The sequence below is a fragment of the Pecten maximus genome, chromosome 15 (genome assembly GCF_902652985.1).
Source record: "Pecten maximus chromosome 15, xPecMax1.1, whole genome shotgun sequence".
Classification (NCBI taxonomy): Eukaryota; Metazoa; Mollusca; class Bivalvia; order Pectinida; family Pectinidae; genus Pecten; species Pecten maximus.
Window position 1 is genome coordinate 22,214,601 of NC_047029.1, and position 25,681 is coordinate 22,240,281.

Consider the following 25,681-nt stretch of genomic DNA (forward strand, 5'->3'; position numbering starts at 1 on the left):
TTAAAACTTTATGACTAGTAGCAATTAAAAGACTAATCTCTATTTCCCCTACTTGGCCCTGCCCCTTAGGCCCCTAGGGGTACAGAGTAAACATTCATATAAACTCTGTTCCCCCTCCCCTCAAGGATTTTCCTGACCAAATTTGGTGAAAAGCTATTCAACACTTTAGGACTAGTAGCGATTTAAAGGAGTAACCCTATTTCCCCTATTTGGCCCCGCCCTTCAGGCCCCTGGGGGTTGAAAATAAAGATTTAAACAAACTCTGTTCCTCTTCCCCCAAGGCTGTTCCTGACCAAATTTGGTTCAAATTCATTAAGAACTTTATGACTAGTAGCGATTTAAAGGATTAACCCTATTTCCCCTATTTGGCCCCGCCCCTCAGGCCCCTGGGGGTTCAAAGTAAAAATTTATACAAACTATGTTCCCCTTCTGCCAAGAATGTTCCTGACCAAATTTCGTTCAAATTCATTCATAACTTTATGACTAGTAGCGATTTAAAGGAGTAACCCTATTTCCCCTATTTGGCCCCTGGGCGTTCAAAGTAAAAATTTATACAATCTCTGTTTCCTTTCTGCCAAGGATGTTACTGACCAAATTTGGTTCAAATTCATTCATAACTTTATGACTAGTAGTGATTTAAAGTAGTAACCCTATTTCCCCTATTTGGCCCCGCCCCTCAGGTCCCTGGGGGTTCAGAGTAAAAATTTATACAAATTCTGTTCACCTTCTGCCAAGGATGTTCCTGACTAAATTTGGTTCAAATTCATTCATAACTTTATGACTAGTAGCGATTTAAAGGAGTAACCCTACTTCCCCTATTTGGCCCCACCCCTCAGGCCCCTGGGGGTTCAGAGTAAAAATTTATACAAATTCTGTTCTCTATCTGCCAAGGATGTTACTGACCAAATTTGGTTCAAATTCATTCATAACTTTATGACTAGTAGCGATTTAAAGGATTAACCCTATTTCCCCTATTTGGCCCCGCCCCTCAGGCCCCTGGGGGTTCAAAGTAAAAATTTATACAAACTATGTTCCCCTTCTGCCAAGAATGTTCCTGACCAAATTTCGTTCAAATTCATTCATAACTTTATGACTACGGTAAACCTCCGATTAATTCGAACACGCGGATAGTTCGAACACACATTTTTTTCTAGAAAAACAGTAATTTTTTAGCTAGTAATAGTTCGAACACTGGCTGTTTATAACTGACACCATTTCGGATAGTTCGAACTTGTCAAATGAAGAACGTAAAGTAACATTTTTTCCGGCAAACTCCATTGAATAGCTCGCGACGACCCGGCCCCGATGACCGGCCAAGAAAAAATGCCAAGATTTAAATTTGATCAACAAGCACGTTTAGGTTATAAGATTGTATGCGTGATCATTAGAATGCGTCTGTGATTTAATATATGCAACATATTTTAGCTTTAATTCAGTTTTTGTTACATTGCAAAATACACCACGCACGAGACAGCTGATTGCAAAATTTAGGCCCCGACAATGTATAAATAACATGCGATATTTGTATTCGCGCTGTGTATGGCAAACTAAGAAATCGTCCGTGTATTTTCATATATAACTAGTGTTAGCTTAGCATTATGATTATTTAATTGTGACTGGACAATCTCTTAAGTATTGTCAATCAAGGTATTACCTGAAAACCTGCGACCTCACGCTAGGTAAGCAGGCCACGCGAGGTGTCGCTTGCGGTAAAGTTGAAAGGATCGGCCGCCCGATCGTGCCGAGTGATGTGAAGAGCATTCATATCCAGTCAAAACAATCCACAGGTGTCCCAATTAGTGATGGATAATTTTGCAGGTATCAACTATGTTTTGTAGATAATACGACTGGGCATATTTAAAAGCAGACATGTTGATGTTCTGACCTAATTTTACCAGCACATATCGCCTATTTTTACAGCAGTGACAACAGGTTATGAAAACTGCTTTTGATGTATTTAAGAGACCATTTATTACAATAATAAAGTGATAGTTTCTCATTCAGATAAAAAATATAATCATGCAAAGATTATACTGTACAAATGTTTAACTTTTGTGTCACAAATGAAACGTGTACTGTACTGTTTTGGGGCCTACTGTAGCCGATCCGCGAGCGGCTTCGCGCAAAAACCATCCTAATTATCGCAAAATGAAGAACGTTTAACGATCAATTAATATTGAATTAAATGAAAAACTATCATTTTACTTACTTATAAATGTGCCATTGTTCAGGCTGCCGTTGTTACGTATCAGATTTATGATGGATGTGTTTGTGTCTAATGATTATACTCTGCCGAGATTTTCGCCGATATTGTCTCGAATAGTTCGAACTCACACATATTTTCTGAAGCATAATTTCGAATAATTCGAACAGGTTCATCAATATTTATTTAATTTTGTTCGAACTAACCGGAGGTTTACCGTAGTAGCGATTTAAAGGAGTAACCCTATTTCCCCTATTTGGCCCCTGGGCGTTCAAAGTAAAAATTTATACAATCTCTGTTTCCTTTCTGCCAAGGATGTTACTGACCAAATTTGGTTCAAATTCATTCATAACTTTATGACTAGTAGTAATTTATAGGAGTAACCCTATTTCCCCTATTTGGCCCCGCCCCTCAGGTCCCTGGGGGTTCAGAGTAAAAATTTATACAAATTCTGTTCACCTTCTGCCAAGGATGTTCCTGACCAAATTTGGTTCAAATTCATTCATAACTTTATGACTAGTAGTAATTTAAAGGAGTAACCCTATTTCCCCTATTTGGCCCCGCCCCTCAGGTCCCTGGGGGTTCAGAGTAAAAATTTATACAAATTCTGTTCACCTTCTGCCAAGGATGTTCCTGACCAAATTTGGTTCAAATTCATTCATAACTTTATGACTAGTAGCGATTTAAAGGAGTAACCCTACTTCCCCTATTTGGCCCCGCCCCTCAGGCCCCTGGGGGTTCAGAGTAAAAATTTATACCAACTCGTTTCCCCTTCTACAATGAATATTCCTGACCATATTTGGTTAAAACCCATTTAAAACTTTATGACTAGTAGCAATTAAAAGACTAATCTCTATTTCCCCTACTTGGCCCCGCCCCTTAGGCCCCTAGGGGTACAGAGTAAACATTCATATAAACTCTGTTCCCCCTCCCCTCAAGGATTTTCCTGACCAAATTTGGTGAAAAGCTATTCAACACTTTAGGACTAGTAGCGATTTAAAGGAGTAACCCTATTTCCCCTATTTGGCCCCGCCCTTCAGGCCCCTGGGGGTTGAAAATAAAGATTTAAAGAAACTCTGTTCCTCCTCCCCCAAGGCTGTTCCTGACCAAATTTGGTTCAAATTCATTAAGAACTTTATGACTAGTAGCGATTTAAAGGATTAACCCTATTTCCCCTATTTGGCCCCGCCCCTCAGGCCCCTGGGGGTTCAAAGTAAAAATTTATACAAACTATGTTCCCCTTCTGCCAAGAATGTTCCTGACCAAATTTCGTTCAAATTCATTCATAACTTTATGACTAGTAGCGATTTAAAGGAGTAACCCTATTTCCCCTATTTGGCCCCTGGGCGTTCAAAGTAAAAATTTATACAATCTCTGTTTCCTTTCTGCCAAGGATGTTACTGACCAAATTTGGTTCAAATTCATTCATAACTTTATGACTAGTAGTGATTTAAAGGAGTAACCCTATTTCCCCTATTTGGCCCCGCCCCTCAGGTCCCTGGGGGTTCAGAGTAAAAATTTATACAAATTCTGTTCACCTTCTGCCAAGGATGTTCCTGACCAAATTTGGTTCAAATTCATTCATAACTTTATGACTAGTAGCGATTTAAAGGAGTAACCCTACTTCCCCTATTTGGCCCCACCCCTCAGGCCCCTGGGGGTTCAGAGTAAAAATTTATACAAATTCTGTTCTCTTTCTGCCAAGGATGTTACTGACCAAATTTGGTTCAAATTCATTCATAACTTTATGACTTGTAGCGATTTAAAGGAGTAACCCTATTTCCCCTATTTGGCCCTGCCCCTCAGGCCCCTGGGGGTTCAGAGTAAAAATTTATACAACCTCTGTTCCCCTTCTGCCAAGAATGTTACTGACCAAATTTGGTTCAAATTCATTCATAACTTTATGACTTGTAGCGATTTAAAGGAGTAACCCTATTTCCCCTATTTGGCCCTGCCCCTCAGGCCCCTGGGGGTTCAGAGTAAAAATTTATACAACCTCTGTTCCCCTTCTGCCAAGGATGTTCCTGACCAAATTTGGTTCAAATTCATTAAGAACTTTATGACTAGTAGCGATTTAAAGGATTAACCCTATTTCCCCTATTTGGCCCCGCCCCTCAGGCCCCTGGGGGTTCAAAGTAAAAATTTATACAAACTATGTTCCCCTTCTGCCAAGAATGTTTCTGACCAAATTTCGTTCAAATTCATTCATAACTTTATGACTAGTAGCGATTTAAAGGAGTAACCCTATTTCCCCTATTTGGCCCCTGGGCGTTCAAAGTAAAAATTTATACAATCTCTGTTTCCTTTCTGCCAAGGATGTTACTGACCAAATTTGGTTCAAATTCATTCATAACTTTATGACTAGTAGTGATTTAAAGGAGTAACCCTATTTCCCCTATTTGGCCCCGCCCCTCAGGTCCCTGGGGGTTCAGAGTAAAAATTTATACAAATTCTGTTCACCTTCTGCCAAGGATGTTCCTGACCAAATTTGGTTCAAATTCATTCATAACTTTATGACTAGTAGCGATTTAAAGGAGTAACCCTACTTCCCCTATTTGGCCCCACCCCTCAGGCCCCTGGGGTTCAGAGTAAAAATTTATACAAATTCTGTTCTCTTTCTGCCAAGGATGTTACTGACCAAATTTGGTTCAAATTCATTCATAACTTTATGACTTGTAGCGATTTAAAGGAGTAACCCTATTTCCCCTATTTGGCCCTGCCCCTCAGGCCCCTGGGGGTTCAGAGTAAAAATTTATACAACCTCTGTTCACCTTCTGCCAAGGATGTTCCTGACCAAATTTGGTTCAAATTCATTAAGAACTTTATGACTAGTAGCGATTTAAAGGATTAACCCTATTTCCCCTATTTGGCCCCGCCCCTCAGGCCCCTGGGGGTTCAAAGTAAAAATTTATACAAACTATGTTCCCCTTCTGCCAAGAATGTTCCTGACCAAATTTCGTTCAAATTCATTCATAACTTTATGACTAGTAGCGATTTAAAGGAGTAACCCTATTTCCCCTATTTGGCCCCTGGGCGTTCAAAGTAAAAATTTATACAATCTCTGTTTCCTTTCTGCCAAGGATGTTACTGACCAAATTTGGTTCAAATCATTCATTCATAACTTTATGACTAGTAGTGATTTAAAGGAGTAACCCTATTTCCCCTATTTGGCCCCGCCCCTCAGGTCCCTGGGGGTTCAGAGTAAAAATTTATACAAATTCTGTTCACCTTCTGCCAAGGATGTTCCTGACCAAATTTGGTTCAAATTCATTCATAACTTTATGACTAGTAGCGATTTAAAGGAGTAACCCTACTTCCCCTATTTGGCCCCACCCCTCAGGCCCCTGGGGTTCAGAGTAAAAATTTATACAAATTCTGTTCTCTTTCTGCCAAGGATGTTACTGACCAAATTTGGTTCAAATTCATTCATAACTTTATGACTTGTAGCGATTTAAAGGAGTAACCCTATTTCCCCTATTTGGCCCTGCCCCTCAGGCCCCTGGGGGTTCAGAGTAAAAATTTATACAACCTCTGTTCACCTTCTGCCAAGGATGTTCCTGACCAAATTTGGTTCAAATTCATTAAGAACTTTATGACTAGTAGCGATTTAAAGGATTAACCCTATTTCCCCTATTTGGCCCCGCCCCTCAGGCCCCTGGGGGTTGAGAATAAAGATTTAAACAAACTCTGTTCCTCTTCCCCCAAGGCTGTTCCTGACCACATTTGGTTCAAATTCATTAAGAACTTTATGACTAGTAGCGATTTAATGGATTAACCCTATTTCCCCTATTTGGCCCCGCCCCTCAGGCCCCTGGGGGTTCAAAGTAAAAATTTATACAAAGTATGTTCCCCTTCTGCCCAGAATGTTCCTAACCAAATTTCGTTCAAATTCATTCATAACTTTATGACTAGTAGCGATTTAAAGGAGTAACCCTATTTCCCCTATTTGACCCCGCCGCTCAGGCCCCTGGGGGTTCAGAGTAAAAATTTATACAAACTCTGTTTCCTTTCTGCCAAGGATGTTACTGACCAAATTTGCTTCAAATTCATTCATAACTTTATGACTAGTAGCGATTTAAAGGAGTAACCCTATTTCCCATATTTGGCCCCGCCCCTCAGACCCCTGGGGGTTCAGAGTAAAAATTTAAACAAACTCTGTTCACCTTCTGCCAAGGATGTTCCTGACCAAATTTGATTCAAATTCATTCATAACTTTATGACTAGTAGCGATTTAAAGGATTAACCCTATTTCCCCTATTTGGCCCCGCCCCTCAGGCCCCTGGGGGTTCAGAGTAAAAATGTATACAAACTCTGTTCCCCTTCCCCCAAGGATGTTCCTGACCAAATTTGGTGAAAATCCATTCAATACTTTAGGACTAGTAGCAATTTAAAGAAAAAGTTGACGGACACCGGACGACGGACGTACGTACGGACACTGCACCATGGCATAAGCTCACTGGCCCTTTGGGCCAGGTGAGCTAAAAACACATTATTTCCAGTTATACATCATTTAATGATTAACTCTTCATTTGTGATGAATTCAATATTGAAATTAGTCTAAATGTTAATATAACACATCTTAAATATAAGTTGAAACCCAAATCCCACGGACCAAAGTGTATCAATAGGTGCCCGTCTCATCTCGGTCACTATAGAAAAACACCAAGCAAATATGCTGGAGATTTGAGTTTGGTCGATATATATACTGTTACTGTAAAAGTACGATATCAAAGATTTACTTTCCCTCTATCTGGCCACTCCTCTCTGCTTTTTTTTTTTTATTATACTGAGTCCCATTAACCCCTTGTTGGATATTGAGGACCAACTTATTCAAAATCCTTTCAGCCATTCTGGATAATTAGTAATTATGTTGTAACAGAGAAATGTTTACACAGCATGGTCATGATATAAGCCCATTTCCCCATTTAGGAGAGATAAAAACAAAGGCAGTATCGGAGAGGGGACGGATATTGGCCACAATGCTGTAGAGTTCCAAGTCTGGGGAGATGTCAGACTGCATGTATCCGACTGACACAGACATATGTGATCTCTCACCATTCCAAACCTTTATTGATTTTCCTAGAAATAACTACAACAGGCCACATGTAATGGGTCTCCATGGGGTTAGTAGAGTTCCAGGGAGCTTCACATATTTCCCCTAGGAGTAAATCACTATAAAGGATTTTTTATCTATAACAGCGGAATTGTTTGAAATCACAATATTCTACATGGCTTTTGATGTACACAGAAAGATGGCCTGGTGCTGTAATGATGGGGTGTGTAATGGTATGATTACAGCTGCCTGTATCCCAAACATCAATATTGGCGTGATTAATGGGGACGCATGCAAATATTCATATAAGCTAAAAAAAATATAATAAATTACGCCATAAAATTGACAAAATAAAGTGCATGTCTGACAGATTTTCAAAGCAGACAGAGTACACTAATGGCGTTGGTATAAATTATTGTTTGATATCACAATAATTGATTTCTGAAATAATTCTAGAATCAGAGGAATGGTCTATTGATGTATGCATATCGTGACAAAGAACATCCCAACAACAAAAACCTCCAACGTAAATGGGTTTTGGTGTGAGATTTCTGTTTACACTATCGGAAAAAAACAATTATCTTGTTACATCTAATCCCAGCCAATGTCTTTTCATCTGTACAATATCCGGACCACTCAAGGAACCGAGTGAGTTTGTATCGTGTAAAGATCACAATTTCATAGGAGAGGATTCTCAACTGAAAAGAACCAAAGTGCTAGACTTACATTCGATGTCATCAGAAACCGACTATTATAAAAGTCAGAACACTGATTAGAAATAGCTTAACGGATGAGAACATTGTCTCTGTTGTAAGGAAATGTATCAAGTTCAGCCTCATCAGGCAGACCGATACGTTTCATTTCTGTAATTAGCATTTTTGCGTGTCAACTGTCTATATTGTATCTTTCTGACCCATTCTTAATGAATCCTACATGAAAAGTTTACAATCAGGGAATACGTATCCACGCAAGTTATTCCATGTAGTGTTACACATAAAGAAGTCTCACCAGCCGTAACGAACACTAAAGATATCTTATCTATAACAAGAGGCCCATTGGCCTTAACAATCACCTGAATGTAACCATTTTCAATGTATTTACAATGTATTTCTAAACAGTTCCTCATAATTCTAACCAATTATGAATTATTTCCATTAAATGTGATTTTCCTTACATAAACTATAGTAAAGTTTAGCACCCCTTCAGGGGGAAACATGAAACCTATAGCTAGGGGCCATGAAATTTACAATTCACCTGAAGACCTTTCCATCCATGAAGAGCATTTGATTCTATCACATCTTCAGAAGATTTTTGAAATTCCAGTCAATTTGGTCCAAAACATGGGATTTACCTCCAGGAAATTACTAGTATCTCAGATATGTAATAGTGATCTAACAGTTGCTTTTATATGATTTTCTTATGTTTCTCTCTATTTTCTCTTCATTTCTGTTGACAGATTATTTGATTACAAATTTTCAAACCTTGAACTTTGATGGTCAAGGTCAACTATTTGCTATTGAAGCCAGCAACTCATGTTGCAGATGTGCTAATTATCAAGTGTATGTGTCACAATAATGAAAGAAAAAACACTGCAAAATTTTATAAACTTGAATTTTGGCCAGAAAACATTTTTCAAAGTGTCATATACTGTATAGCGGGAAATTTTAGCGGTCATAAAATTTGGCGATATGGTCATGAAAACTGTAAGTTAAATTTTGGCAGGTTAGAATTTAGCGATTTCCCTTAAATCTAGGGTTTTAATTTGGCGTTGAGCATATATATTAACTTCTGGTATATATAGATAATTATGTTATGTACCTACTAGTATATATATATAATTATGTTATGGCCATATACATCCTATCCATGTTGATTCAGTGTGTTGTGTATTATCGATCCTCTGTCTCGAAACCGGAAACTATTACCGAAATTGTCAGACAAACACATATATGTAGATTTGCTAAATTAATGTTTATGAGTATGTGTACAAACAACAGACACAGATAATTTAACCAATCGTATGATATTGCTGTGGTTATCTATTTATGACGTGTATACCTACAGGTTTAACAATGAGTATACAGGAAAAGTACTAGTGCTAATTAACATTAGTTCATTGAATGGTATGGGTAGATGGCTTTGTTTTCACAAAAAAAAAATATATATATTTTTTGTTATTGCTATACATGTATCGTAAGTAGTTGTTCACTAGCTATTCGTATGTACCTATCAGCATTTTGGCCGACAGTTGCAAGGCAACAACCAACGTTAAGCACCACTCGTTACTCTCGGGAGTTATCAAAGGTAAATGATGGTCGGAACAGAAACTATAGGTGAAATTGAAATTTTCGAGTCTTTTTAATTGGCCGGTGATAAAATTTGATGGGTTGAATTTGGCGATCTATATACAGACCCGCCAAATCGCCAAGTTAAAGCCCCACTAAAATTTCCCGTTATATGGTATCTTTGTCATTTTTGATTATTTGACCTTGAAAAGTTGCATACACCTTTTTAAAAGCAGGTTCTTCAAAATATGACCCAAATAAATCATTTTGATCTTATCATCATTTGACCCCTGTGATCTCGAATGAAGGTCAGGGTTAATGATAACCAAAATATTTTTAGCCAACCATACATGCTATCGTATAGATAAAAGTAGCAGAAACCTTTTATGTGCAATTTAGGGTGATTTTTGAAAAAAAAATTTCTGTCATTTTGTATCGGATAATCATAAAACTTGCATGTTCTGTTTCAGTGGATCATGTTCTTTTATATGCGATGAAGATGTCAATTTGACCTCTTTTTACCCTGCCCCTCATGCCACTGTTGGGTAGGGACCGCATAATTTAGTTTTGTTAGTCCTTCAGCCATGGAAGGTTTACACAAAATTTCATTAAAAATAGTTCAGGAGTTTTTGAGAAGAAGTCGAAAATGTGAAAATGTTAACTAATACTGGACAAGGATGGGCAAAGCCAGATTGGAAATTGAAATATGCAATATGGAGTGATAAATACTAATGTGTTGGATAAAATTAAAACAAATTTCACTAAAACTTCATGCATCACCAGACACACTGCTTTTTGCAATATCTACTGAACAACGTAGGCTAGGAGATGTTGGAACAAATAACATTGAATAAAGTGGCAGTATGGCAGTCCATACTGAAGTTACATATAGTCCTATATCATAATGTGTTATAAAGATATGGAAATCAAAATTAAGGAAAAGAATACGAAAATGCATGAGGTATCTCTAGAGGGAAATGTTTACGACAGATGAACAGCATCATATCACACTATATCTCATCAAAATTGTCAACAGCTGTATTATTAAAGGACATGACAAAAGTTAATCGAATTCCAGGCTCTACATTGTACAAGGTGAACTATGATATTATATAATTATGAACTTATAATGATGGGTATACATGGTCACATCTAGTGTCTGAATGTATATATATATATATATATATAGTCAATCTTGTTGTTGACTTCAAGGTCACAATGACAAGACAATTGAAATTTTAACAACAGACTTCGTCATACCATCAGCTTTGCCGTCTCCATGAGAATTAGAACTAGGCGTGTCTGTCACCGAGGGGATGTGTGGCAGGAAAAGGTGGTCAGCGAGTCCCCCTAGTCCGGTGTTGTTTGCCATGGAAACGGTTGGCATGGAAATGGTTGGCATGGTAAATACAGATGAGGCTGTGGCCAATGGTGATTGTGTGCTGGTCGCTGAGAGCATGACATCCTGAAAAGATACAAAGAAAATATATTGACACTCTATGATAACGCAAATACAAATACTCTGTGATATATTTGTGGGTTCTTCTTTCTTTCTGTTGTTGTTTGAAACACTTTAGGAATTTTGTATGTTGCAAACTTTTCCGTATTTATACTCCATATATACCTTACATAGCTACTTGGGTTATTTCCCCTGATAATGTCAAAAGACATGATAACAAAATGTTTCTTTTTTTGTTACTCTGGACTTTTTCTGAGGATTTTATTTGTGTCTGATAATAATGGATGCCATTCCAAATTTTGATAAGTTGACATTCTGTCGAATTCCTAAAATTCAGCTTATTCCTGAAAATTTCTTTCCCAATTTTCCCAATTTCTTCGGAAAATGACAAAAAAAAAAGGCCCCTTAACAATTAGTACAAAATATTTTCTGCAGCACATTGTTAAGTCAAATAACAAACAAAAATATCTGGTATCGGAGGACCCCATCCCATGCTACAAGTTTCTACAGCTTTGTGAGTTATATGTATGGTGAACCAGAAATTATAACAGAAACGAATGGCAGCAGAGATCCAGATCAGATCACAATCTTCCTCCACTAATGACTCACTCATAACAGGTTGATTTATAGAGGTTGAAAGGTCAACAAAGATCAATTTCTAATTATTTATTTTCCATTGAGATTATCACTGTTGACACAGCTTCCAACCTAACCAATCAGATTCCTGTCTCTATAAGATGATTTTCTACTTGAGCAATGAAACACAATGGAAATTCTGACAAAGCAATCCGATTACAATGACAAGAGTTAAATACAATCTTGTTTTAATTATCACATCATGAATTGCTTTATATTGATCTACTAACACTATGATTTATAACAGCAATAGAAAGTATTAGTATTGTGCTGCAGACAATCAAGGAAAATTCTTTTGGTTATTGTATAGTGTACTCATGCAGATCACAATAAAAAAATTCAAAGTACTAGATCTTTAGATAATTATAATATTTTAGTAATAATAATTTAGAAAATATCTCGTACAATTATGATAGCCTCCAAAATATCTTGTCTTAGGGACAAGACAATTAATCCTAAAAATGAAGGCAATTCGAAAATATCACAAGATTATGATAACCTCTGAAATATCTTGTCCTATGGACTAGAAAATTTACTTGTCTTTTACAAAAAATCTGCTGGTCATGATCAGGATCACAGAGCTTCTTGGGGCCATCAGGCAGTGCATGGTTTACCTGTGATTTTGTGTTAATTTCTTTGACACAGCCTAATAAATGGTTTGTAGTTTGGTATTTTACAGTACAGCAAAAAGTTGATGTCACCCTTTACATATATATTTAATGGATTTCATCATTCTTTTTTTCAATCCCCATTTTTATGAAAACTTGTCATCCTAGAGGCAATGTTTGGTACTCTGGTCTAGTGGTAGGATGCAGGAATATATATAATGTGACCAAAAGGTTGGTATAGCTATCTAGTTTGAGTTACAGCTCAGGGATTTTGTTGTACCATCGAACACGATAATTAATTAACTTTTAATTTCAAGGGCAGTAAAAGAAATATGTGTATTTAAATGTTAGTGCCTAAATGGTAGCTACGGCTGTATGCTCCCCAGGGAGTTGAGAAAGACATTGGCTGGTCACTAAAGGCCCAATAATCACGGATAATAATTTGTGAAGTTATGTGGACCGTTTTGAGACAACAGTATATAAAACTCCAAATTGTTATTGTTATTACTCTGTTGTATTCAGTTGACTCAGCTGTAAATGAGTATGCGATAAGGCAGTCAAATGTTGTTTGTAAGTCGTTAGTACCAAAAATGGCAGCTCCGGCTGCATGCTCCCCAGGGAGACATTGGCTAGACCCAATGACAGTGGATACTAATTTGAGAACCGATTCGAGATTCCTGTACTATGGCAATGTATAAAATCAACTTACAAATTATAATTATTATTTAACCTGTGAATGGAGTTTGAATGAGAGCTGAAGTAATGAGATGTTCTGTTGAAAACAGTATTTGCTGAAACACAAATCAGAAAGACCATTGAATAAACAAAATCTGTGTTCGTTGATTCATTTTTAGACCAGTTGAATGAACAGGATCTCACGGTGTTCGCCAAATTTTTTTTTTTATCATTTCCTGATCAGAATACTGATTTGATCAAATTAATGGAGGTACATGTTTTGCATTCTTCATAAAGAACATTCAAGGAACAATTATAATACATTATTGAAACAGCAATTTTCCAATTATTTTGAAAGTTTCAATCTCTGCCAGGAAGCCTAATAAAGCCATTGTCAATATGAAACATAATGAAATGAATTGCATGATTTTATCTTTTTTTAATGAAATCTCTACTAAATGAAGACATGCCAGTGGGAGTTGCCTAAATGACAAAATCAATTGGACCATATATATTGATTTTAATCAAATGCAAACTCATAATTTTTTCATCAGCAGTACTTGTGTTTATTCAAGTAACCATGACCAAAATAAATCAGTTGTTAAAAACTGATGATTCTGATGAATTGGGTCCAAAGTCTAATGTGATTGTGAGTAATCTGGAGGGTTTCTCTGTAACAGGTTCTCAGTAACAGGTTACACAATCATGGCTGTATTGATTTCTATCCTTTTGGAATGCAGCCTCTGAATCCAGCCCAGGATAGGTCTGTAACTGAAGGAAGTAGGCCAGAGTTTCTAAAGTCAGACAAATCACAATTCTACAGCACAAAACATTTCCTTCCATACACCACAATGAACCTCAGAGACTCTGAAGAAGCGTGTAGTCTAGCCCAGTTCTGCTACATTCCTCTCTCGACCATCAACAAATTCTTTAATTCCAAAGACACATGAGACCACATACCACCTTCCATGGGTATTTAATTAGTTTAGCACCAAATGTAACAGAAGATTTTCTGGAAAAATGCAAAAACCATTCTAGGGTTTGAACTTGGGACCTCTGAACTCAAGACGGATGCTCTAACCATATGAACTAATACCTGGCCACTGGCATTCAGGCTATGAAGTCTACCTCCACTACACATAAAAATAAAGAATATCCAACATAACTGTTCTCAATATGAAATGATCTTTCAGTGACTTTTATAAAAGTAGGATGGTAATTAAAACAATTTTGAGATTCGCTTCATTAACTGTGTTTATCTGGAGTGAATGTTCCTGTAGTTCAACCTATCTCATATTATTTGTAACCTTTGTTGCCAGGAACGAAAAATGACTTATTACGAAGCCATTTTTTTTTTCAAACTGTACAATCTTCGATGATATTTTATAAGAGAGTTGACCATAAACTCTAAATGATATTCTGAAAATGAAGATTGTTAAGATGTGCACTGTGTGATCTAACTTCAATACAACCTGTCCTACTGGATGTCACTGGGACCAGCATATTTTGCCAGTTTACAGATCTAGAGGTGTCCGGTTTATAGAGATTTTCTATCATCCCTTTCAAGATGGACACAGATCATAAATAGTAATTCCTAGTATGGTTGGAATAACATTGACACTTTTTGAGAAATTAACACAAATTCCAAGCATCCCTAAATTCCAGAGTCACTGGACCATAAATTCTGAACGATATTCCGTAAATGAAGGCTAAGTTAAGATGTCAACTATGTGATCTTACTATACCATGTTTGGTTAAAGTTGAACTTATACTTTTTGAACAATAGCAATGAACGCAAAACTTGAAATGTTCACAAAGATGCTGTCACGACTGGAGAAGTAATACCAAAGCTTCACTTCACCACTTTGTCTCAGGCAAGACTAAAACTAGACCTAATATTCAGCCAAGTCAGTACAATGACATCAGAGTTCTCCTATTTTTGATCATTTTGATGATCGTGGTGACATGTGTCCATCCACCCAAAGTTGAGTCCCAACTGATGTGCATAACATAAAATGTACATTGTTTAATACCATACAACAAACATGAATTGTTTTTTTATAATAAATGTATACTTATGAATACAATAAGCACTACTTTATGTCTTGCCATACATAAAACACTACTTGTTTTTATTTTACGCATGTTGAACTTTCCGTATTGGATACATAAAACACTACTTGTTTTTATTTTACGCATGTTGAACTTTCCGTATTGTGAATATGTTCCAACACATATACATATTAACAATGATGTGTTTTATATATGGCAAAAACAATTCCTGAACTTCCAACTTTTCATACTGTGAAGGAGCTGCAATAGCCAAGTCAGTTAGAGCCCTGGTCACATATCTTTAGGTGATGGTCCAAGGTGTGTGGTTCGTGCTCCGTTAATTAGCTTTCTGTGGCACTTTGTGTGTCTCAGGATGTCATGGTTGCACCCTTGGGCAAAACGCTTTATCCTAAATACCCTGGATGGCAAGTGATGGGCCTCCCTTATGTTGTTCAGTGTGGTAGCCATCAGCTACTACAAGCAGACCCTGAATCAAAATGCCGAGCAACAGCGAAACAAACTGTATTGTGAACTGTTTGCCAACATTGGCCTTTTCCTCCTAAAACAGACTGCCAAGAAAAGGCTTTCCAATCCTGCGTTTTTTGTTTGCCAACACGAATCTGTCCGCATTTCAAATAATTTGCCTATGCATAACTCAATTCAAACAGTTTGTCAACACAAAACTGTTCACATTTTAAACAGTCTGACAATCCATAACTTATTTTCATACAGGAACAAGAAAAGATTGACAATATAACACTTTCTACATAAAATTGCTTAAATGTCAACCACCAATGACATTGCAAGTTGTTAAAGGTCAAATACTTGAACAAATGTTATTGCTTTTCATTCAAGAATGCACCTGACCAAAATATGATAAAGCTTGGCCTCTTAGTTACTGAGAAAGTTGTTATTTACAAGATTTTATGACACATGACCTTTCACTGTGAACTTGAAAGATGGCCGGTCAGTCGTTTGGTTTTTGATAAATGTGACATCCCTTCAAAGAAGGATGCATGCTTGGTTTTGATTACTCTTTTGTAAGTCCTGTTCAAGCTAATAGGCTATCTATAATGGAGAAGACTGAATACTTGTATAGTAAAACTGGCCATAGATCATTTCATCAAATTAACCTTTCCCATAAGGAAGCATTACAGAAATCAAATTCCTTAACAAAGATTTTTTCTTTTAATCTAACAAGACTTTTCTTTATGGTAAGGAACATTGACTTGGGGTTTGGTCCATTTATCAATTATAAATTACCAACAATTTTCTGGGTGTGTTTCTGGGAGATCCATATGCAGACTGAAAATTAACTGTCTAAGCTATTTTTGCAATCCTGTTTGGGATGGGGCCTTTTAAACAAATTTTGGGAAGAAATTGGTGACCTTAGGAAAGATTTTTTTCAGGAGTAAATTAAACTGCAAATGGGAAAGTTATAAATGTCACAAATTTTATTATATATTTCTGCCTATTAATTAATTAAAGCATCACATTTGTGATTCACTGTTAGACAATTATATTACATTAGGGACGGTGTTCACACATGATATAAATTTACATTACAAGCCTTAGCTGCCCTTCATTTTTACTGGTGATGGAACATTGGTTAGATATACAAATTAATTATTGATTCTAACCTGGTCGTGCATCCGATATGGTTTTGCTGATTACAATCAGCTGCTGAAGCATCTAGTTCAGTGTGTGCCTTTTATTGGATTTTTGAAATAAAGCAGACAAGAACACAACTCTCCTTACTGATTAATAATACTGCAGTCATACAACAATACAACATTGTTCTCCTCCAGCATCAAGCTGGTCTGACACTAGAAACTTTTTTCATTTATTTTGCTACATTTTGAATATGCATGTGTGTTGTTAGTGTTATAATTATATGTAAATAATGCTAGGATTTCCATTTAGATGCTGAACCATTTACTTTACCTCTTGCAATTTCAATACGTAATGAAATTTTCTGAAAGAAAGTCAGAAGCACGCATATAAATGAACTGTCTCCGTGCCAATTCTCTCCTTCATCATAAATAACACACACTTTCCATATCTGAAGACGACCAGAATATTAAGCATGGTTAGCTAGTTTGACGGGTAATAGTCATGCTGGTGATTACAGAACATAAACTGAGCTGTCTTTCTGATCGAGTTTGATAACTCCATCTTGCATGTCAATAAATTGATGAACCCTACCCTATGAAGGACAACAATATGACAAATTGTAAAGGAATGATCGAGATTTTCTATAACACAGCGTACTCTAAAAGCTAACAGAGATTTTACAATAGCACCAGGTCATCTATTCAAGTGGAGCTGAACTACTGTTTTCAGTTGTGGAAGCTAGTAATTGTCTTTTGGTGCTGAAACTGTCGCCATCTTCTTCAAATGCTGAAGCGGGTCGATCAATACTTTACTCTGTGCTGGAATTCGGTTTACGTTCAGAAACAAAACTTCAACTGCACTCAAGACTATTCTTTCGATGGAAAAACAATCTAATAAAGACCATTTTAGAGCTTAATTCCAGGAATTCTACATGTTAATTTATCTTTCTGCTGGTTTTGTTTTACAACAGACAATTATTTACTGGCAACTCGTTTTAAGTACATAACGTTTATGCTGTGGTTTTATTCTGTTAATATGTTTCCGTCCATTTTCAGAAAAGCCATTAATTTTTGTCAATAGACATATAGATATTGATAACCAGTTATAACATCAGAATATAATATGAATGTATGAAAGTGGTATTATTTTTAATTCTTCACCTTTTCCTGGAATATTTTAAGGATGCATGCTACCAATTCAGTTAAAATTGGACCACAATTCAACTTCTGGCCTTTCCAGTAAAATAGAGGAAGCATCCTCTACTAATGAAATCTGTTGGTTAGGTAAAACTGCATTCTTCTTCAGAATAAATATGTTCATTATGTAGAGAAATGAACCTCTTCCTCCTACAGGGAAAACCTGTTTGCTGAGCAAGTTATGTAATTATACCTCTCCCCACAAATAGATCCATATACATAACTACAGATGTACAATCAGACTTCTAATGTAACTGTCATAATTACTCTATTTCCTTTCCATTTAGTTTTGGCAAGATATCCATATGTTTTTCTGAATCAAATGTAAACAATTACATAATGAGCATTTCTTTTTGTACACTCTAAAAGGTGATTAGTCACAGATGTAATTATAACACCAAAGTCCTCCTCCAATGTAGCCTAGTCAGAGGTTATAGTGTAGAACATAGGGTACATTTTACTTAGGGAGATGCTGCAGGGAGAATATCAAAGTTATATAACCATCTAACTACTACAGCTTCAGAAAAGAATACCGACACATCGAAGATCATAGAACTAGAGTTGTTTCCCTTGCCCACTTCCATATAACTCCTTAAACTAATTTACACAAATATGAATATGCATACAAAGATTTTTGAAGAATTAATATTTAATCAGTATTATATCAACAATCCCTGTCAATATAACTATTCATTACTATAATTTTTCATTTTTCATATTTTTCCTTGAAAATAAGATCCAGCCAGAATCCTTAATAATTTCTGAGAAAATGTTATAGGATTTTGTCACACTCTTCACAAAAATCGTGGAAAAAAATCCCAAAAAGAAAATATTTTGTGTACATCTCCACAGAATAATAAACAAGTACTAGAAGATTTCTCGTTTTAATATTATAATCAGCAATCCCAATCTTAAAAACAAATTATCATACATTTGCTATATCTTATACAATTTAGGCAATTTCTTATAAAAATATTATTTATATACGTATTTTGGTGGTTGGTTGCAGCGCCCCCCTCTCCCCCCTCATGTTTCACATGTACAGCTGGTAGCTATCTCACAGCCTATAGAGTTCCATTACCAAATGTTCTGTACTAAATAACCTGTACACTATATAGTGCCTTTGATGTTTTACACCTGAGATAACGAGTCGTAACAGATTACTCCAGGTGTACACTATCTATCTCCTTTCCTCAGTACCAGGAGTCAGTTCGCCTGATCAGCTTCCACCAATTATACCAGCCAACACAAACTGTTTACAATTAATGAAAAACATACAGCCTTGTTTTCATTTGTATATAATACCATCTACAAAGTCTACTTACTCTATTTTTCATGTTCTGTTTGAAATTACAAAGTACGATCCCACATCTATCTTTATTTTTAGAAGACTTTACACATGCGGCACTTAATATATACTGGATCCTCTCATTAGTCTACACATCGTTAGTAATACACAGCTGGTTGGTAATTAAATTACCACTTAATTTTACTTACTCTTATTAATTCATTTACAACAGTTTTATATAATTATTTTTCATAATATGATAAAGGCTCGATTTACTTGATGTTTTAACCTGAATGATATGGATACCTGACAGAGACCATTTATTTTGTTCCAGAAAAAAAATTATGTTGCAAGAGATGTTTTACACTTGTCAAATAATGAGGTTATGAAAATAGAAAGATGATTAATAATTGTCTTTATGTTAGCTTCCCTTTCTCCTGAAATAATATTAAAACAAATTTGATTTTACCTCGCCGATTTCACCTACCCAATTTTACCAGTCTGATTTTACCTACCCAATCTTACCTAGCAGATTTTACCTACCCAATTTTACCTAGCAGATTTTACCTACCCAATCTTTACCTGTCTGATTTTACCTACCCAATCTTACCTAGCCAATTTTACCTACCCAATATAATCTTACCTAGCCAATTTTACCTACCCAATCACACGTAGCCGATTTTACCTGTCTTGATTTTACCTACCCAATCTTACCTGTCTGATTTTACCTCCCATTAATCTAATCTATCAAGAGTAATTTGGCCAATAGGACACTGTTACCAGTTAACTGCCCTAAACCTGAACATCTTTTCCTTGTGCCATTTGGAGTTACAACAAAAATCAACAATTTCTTTAAAAGATTTTCACCTAATAATTTTCTAAACATATTGATTTTTTGAAAATGAATGCCACAATTTTAAGATCCTTATAAATATCATATTACTCAAATTGATATCACTATATTCAATGTAAAGATATATGGATGAAAGCTGTAGAGCGTTAATACTAATGACAATACACTCCTTCTTTCCTACTTCATTTAAGACTGCTACATTTAACATGACATGAATCCTGGGTCTTTGAGAAATGGATTTTCATCAATTTCCATGGTAACATTCTTGCTGCCTCTATCTGAAATCAATGAACTTGTGTCCTGCAGAACGTCTATCTCATAAAATCAGAGAATGTATAGGCCTGTGTAATAGAAATATTAAATATCTCGGGGCAACTGGTATCATCTAAAAAGGATAATCACCATTTTATCATTATTCTAAAACATTAACTCAGGACAGCTGAAATTTTATCATTTAATCGCAATTTAATCATTAATTCTTCAACATCAGCAAAGATAAGCTTTATCATTTATTTACAAGCATTGGGGAGAAAAAGACTAAATTAATCTACATAATGTTCACGATTTCCATACATCCACGAAGATTTCTGAATTTCATTTGTCTTATCTACAAAGATTTCTTAATTTCAATTAATTACCAGGTACTCTGCATAAAAAAGATCATGAGTTTTTAAACTATAGATTAAAAGAGCTAATACAGTAGTAATCTTTTGATAAAATGGATATTGCTTATATATACAATTACATCTTTATAATTTCTGCATACAAATTGACAGAGTCCTATCTTTCCACCTCATAAGTACAGAAATTGAGAAATGGGTTCACCTGCTGCCGAAGCCCTATTCAACCTTTGAATGTGTATTACGAAGAATATAGAACAGGCTTTAGAATCTTAATATGCAGGAAAGGTGTTAAATAATTACAACAAAAGTTCAAAACTAATTAAGAAATGCTTTCAATGTTGATCAGATTAATTATAAACCATAATGTTGTATTTAATTTTTAATCAAATCAATTAATTAATCAATTTCTTTACAGACTGATAACAGTTTTAATGAATCAGATAACATAGTTCAATCAATGAGCGGTTCCTTTCAAATCCAACATCAAAAGCTGTAATTACAGCCAAGTAATTAATTACTCAATATATAATGACTTATACATGTAATTACAAAACACATACTGGATACCAGATCAATACAAATCCAATTCAATGAAAATTATGATCATAACAATTAAGTTTGTTTAAAATATATTTCAAATTCAATTAATAAATTAAGGAAAGGCAATTGATAAACCTGGAAAATTTCGCCAGCATTAATTTTGTTAAAATATACAACCGTACGTTTCTCCATATGTCTGTTGTTGTTCTGTAGATTTCTTACCTTTTCTTTTCCATTTTGATTGGATATAATCCCTTGTCAAATTGTTTCTGTACTGACACACTTGTATATATGCAATTTACAACCAAATACACCTTAAAACCCAATATAAATCCAGCAATGTCTTAGAATTCCACTCAACATCATCACGTCTACACAAACTATGTACCGTTACTTCCTGTACCCTGTCTCTGCATAATAATTTCCAAGAGAATTAAAATACTGCACTCATGAAATATCCAATTCAATGTTAATCCCGAGCATCCTCATAAACAAAACACCACACACAAATAATCAGTGTTGATAAAGTCTGTATCTAGTTGGGCTGAGTCAAATACTACATCACTATTAACTCAGTAAAATAAATTTTTTTCAGTGATTTATCTTCTCCGATAAAATGCTTGAGTAAATTTTAATCAGATAAAATTTGGTTGCAACATCCCCCCGAATGATATTCAGAGACTCGGCCCCATTACATAGCAAATCAACATAAGCACATCAGAATTGTCTTAGGTCATCCTCATAATACCTCGTAAAATATTTAAATTAAACATTATTGAAGGAAAGAAATTTTAATAAAGTAAAACTTGAATATTTACTTAAATTTTCAGTCTTATTTAAGCAACGAATCTCCATAATTATGAAAGTAAATAATATTTAACATGGAGTCAAAATTTACAACCACATAATTATGAGATACAACCAATAACAGCCTCTAGCTGTCACCAATAGCTACCCAAGTATCTCATTGACACTGAATATCTCATCCCAACCCTACCCGTCTCTACGTGCCAGCTGGTTGGTAGCAATTATCTCACAAACGCATAATAATGATAACTGTCTCCCAACACCATTTAATATAGAATGTGTCTGACACCAGTGATTACACAAACTGGTATAGTATGCATTGTCATAATTTTCTGAAAAGTTATGCCTTTCCTGGCTATTGTGCAGCTTACCTGGTCTATAATTAAACGACCCCGATTCTCCTGTCACTATTTAATTAATATTTCTTACACCGACAAGTTGTATTTATCAATTAGGCCGGCCTACATATATATTAATATCACATGAGCTCAGAGGTTGAAATATTTCCATTCATGGTTGAGTTAAACAGTGTATGACCTTCATTAACAAAATATATAGCGAAGGTAAATTATATAGATATATGTTTAATGAAGGAGTGTACCCAACCAGGAATGGTCAGAGTGGGTTTGTACAAGGAAGCTCAACTTATGCACATATATGCTTATATCTATTTCAGCACTGCCTCTAATATATATACATCAACCAGATCTAGCTTTGGCTTTCATGAAGAAATGTTAAGTTTTTTTATTGCATTCTGAGTAATGTTATTTTATGAAAAGTTATGAGTTTGGAGCTTAACATTTCTAGCTCTGGCCAAACAGCATCAGAGCTGATTACAATTCCTACTGTGGAGAAAATTTATAAACATGGTTTCAGGAATTCTGAATGGGTGAGAGAGATTTAGGCCTCTGCAAGATAATCAACTTCTCATATTATTAACATAGATTTGTTAATGAGTATACTCATTATTATCATTCTTGCACCTGAATAACTGATGGAACAACAGCTGGTTTTCACCTGGAGACAGACGGAGCAGATGGAAGAGCCACTCAGACGTGGCACCATAACCACTAGGGGATCTTTGCTCTCCACAAACATGGCAGTGGGCTGTTGCAGGCCTAAACAAGGTTACATTACACAACAAACAACCGAAAAGGGAGTTGAAACGTACCTGTTTAATGATGGCTGTCTGTGCCAATTTCGCCGCATCTGGTTTTGTTTCTCCATTTAAAGATTCCGTAGTAGTTCCATCATTTGAATCACCATCCATATTTGGTAGGACTGGGCACTACTCTTGTTAATCGGTGGGCGAACAGCGCAGATTTTTTCCGGACTTGAGGCGGCATGAACCTGTCGCTTGTAGGCTGCGAAGGAAAAAGCACAGAAAATCAGCCCAACCAAAAACTCTGTTTTAGGAGGCTTGTTGGATGGACAAGAACACCAGAATGGTAAAAGATAGAATTGGTCACAATTTTCCATTTTTCTGAGTAAGTCACTTTCCACAACAACTATTTTTTTTTATTTTCACTTATAATAAATGACCAAAGATATGTCTAAGTTATGACTAATTATTAATTGTATGCTTGCCAATATATGCCTGATTGTGTGTGCACACTGTATGCTGATTATTATAATATTTTCAGAGTCGGTACCTGATGGAATCATAAATATCCAATGTGCTCTGCCTCAAGTGAAAAGACCCGCTGAATAAGTGTGTGCTTGTATGTGTGTGTGTATGCTGGGCCCTGATCAGTAAGCAGAGGACCAGCATCAATTCTGCAGTAGGCTTGGCATATTGCAAAGCAAGCCTGCCTTGACTGTCATTCTTTCCAATAACATTACCATAGAATTATAGTCAGTTCCAGAAAAATACTAAAACAGTAGATGTTTCCTAGGCTTTCACTAGAGAAATTCACATTCTTTTAGATCCCTGATTAAACATTGCGATGCTAACTATTGATATAAAGTCTGTTTCATTTTGATGCTTTAAAACAAGGAATCTTGTTTTTTATTTCCTTGGATATATACAAATAACTTCTTAGTCATCTTCATAACAAATGATGGAAATAAATAATGCAGAATACAACAATGTATTCTAGAAAAATTTGCATTTCAATCTGGGCATCTGATCATCATAATTTCCAATTCTGCTTGTGTATGCTTCAACAGGTGGGACAATCAATTGGATATGTGTGTGTGGATCTGATAATTTATTTACGAGGATATTGGGATGTCACAGTATACAGGAATGTGATTCATGTTGATGATGCTGTGCTGGAACACACATGGGGCTCTTCACATTCAAATGCTGACTTGAGTGTGCAATGTTAAAATTCAATTGACAATCAGGTGTTACAACTGCAGTGTGGCTAGCTTTTGTAGAGAGATATAAGGTTTCACAATGACAGAAGTTTCATGGTAACTCTAGCCACACAGAAGAATGTGGAGTTTTATCCAGGGCACTGGTGCTGGTCTATAAACAGTGTCGGGAGTGGTCGGGAGTGGTGTCGGGAGTGGGGTATGGAACCCTCGGGAGTGGTGTCGGGAGTGGTCGGGAGTGGTGTCGGGAGTGGGGTATGGAACCGAACAATTGGGTAATGGTCAACCGGGTCAGTTATTTAGAAACTGCATGGTTTATTTGGTTTATTTTCTTTAACGTACTTTAAACAGCCAGGGTCATTTAAGGACCTACTAGGTTTTGGAGGTGGAGGAAAGCTGGAGTATCCGGAGAAAAACCACAGGCCTACGACCAGTACCAGGCAACTGCCCCACATGGGTTTCGAACTCGCAACCCAGAGGTGGGGGGCTAGTGATAAAGTGTCAGGACACCTTAACCACTCGGCCACCATGGCCCCCTGTAACTGCATAGTTATAATACTGTCTATAGCTATGTGACTCAGCAATAGATTGAGTCATGTAGACAGTAACCCAGTAACTATCTATTTTACCTACCTAGTATATTATTATTTCCTGGGTAGGTGGGGTGAACCTCCCTTATATTTGTTTTATTCTGTCTTCATGGGGTATCATCAGTTTAGTCAGGATTTGTCCAGTAGGTTGGTAGGAGATGTTTTTAAAGCAAATCTGTCAATTCTAATGCTTATACTATCCTTAGTCTGTATAGTGGTGCTATCCCACAAAGGGTTTCTTTTCGCTATATTCGTGTTTCAACTTGAATCTGTGAATTCTAAACACCCAGCAAATACTTAACACATCACTGACATTATGAGATGTGTTATACATGTATATTACTTGATGAAAATATAACTCAACATTACAGAAATTACATTTTAATCCACTTAAAAATAAAAGTGGGGATGTGTATCATATTCCAATAATGGATATATCCCTGGTCTGCTCACAAATCTGTCTGTCCATTTTTACAACCCATATATGTTTCGGTTATTTGTCAAAAGACCTGGTATAATTACAATTTAAAGTGCCAATATATATGGATGGATAACTATCAGTCAAGTAAAAACAACACAGAACAGACAAAATCATGTTCTAACAAATACATTAGAGAATCATGCGGTCTTACTATGCATATACTGTACTTATATATAACTACCTATAGCTAGTACAATATTAAATAATTGGGACCTTTATACGTTTCAATTATTGCACCCATCCTCTTTTCCTGAAAAAGACAGGAGGGGGAGGTGTTGCTTATTGGGGCAAGTTAGCTAGCTTATATAGGTCAAATCTGGTAGTACATAATACTTTTTATTCCAGTAGCCTCTAGCTGCAGCTTCTCCTTTACTAGAACATAAGCTATTATTACAACAT

General features: G+C 36.0%; 1 protein-coding gene across 5 annotated transcripts in view; it reads right to left on the reverse strand.

Annotated features, from left to right (window-relative positions):
• LOC117343137 (POU domain, class 6, transcription factor 1-like) overlaps positions 1-25,681 on the reverse strand; it is a 68,364-nt gene that overhangs the window by 20,200 nt on the left and 22,483 nt on the right. For 3 of the 5 annotated variants that reach the window (XM_033905457.1, XM_033905456.1, XM_033905453.1), the window contains exons 2-3: positions 23,064-23,256; positions 10,802-11,006 (exon numbers count right to left, since the gene is read on the reverse strand). In XM_033905457.1, the coding sequence (XP_033761348.1) occupies positions 10,802-11,006; positions 23,064-23,162 (304 nt within the window). In that variant the 5' untranslated portion in view covers positions 23,163-23,256. Of the gene's footprint in view, positions 1-10,801; positions 11,007-23,063; positions 23,495-23,544; positions 23,623-25,681 lie in introns of those variants that run through there. The other 2 variants (XM_033905455.1, XM_033905454.1) reach the window with 2 other exon arrangements.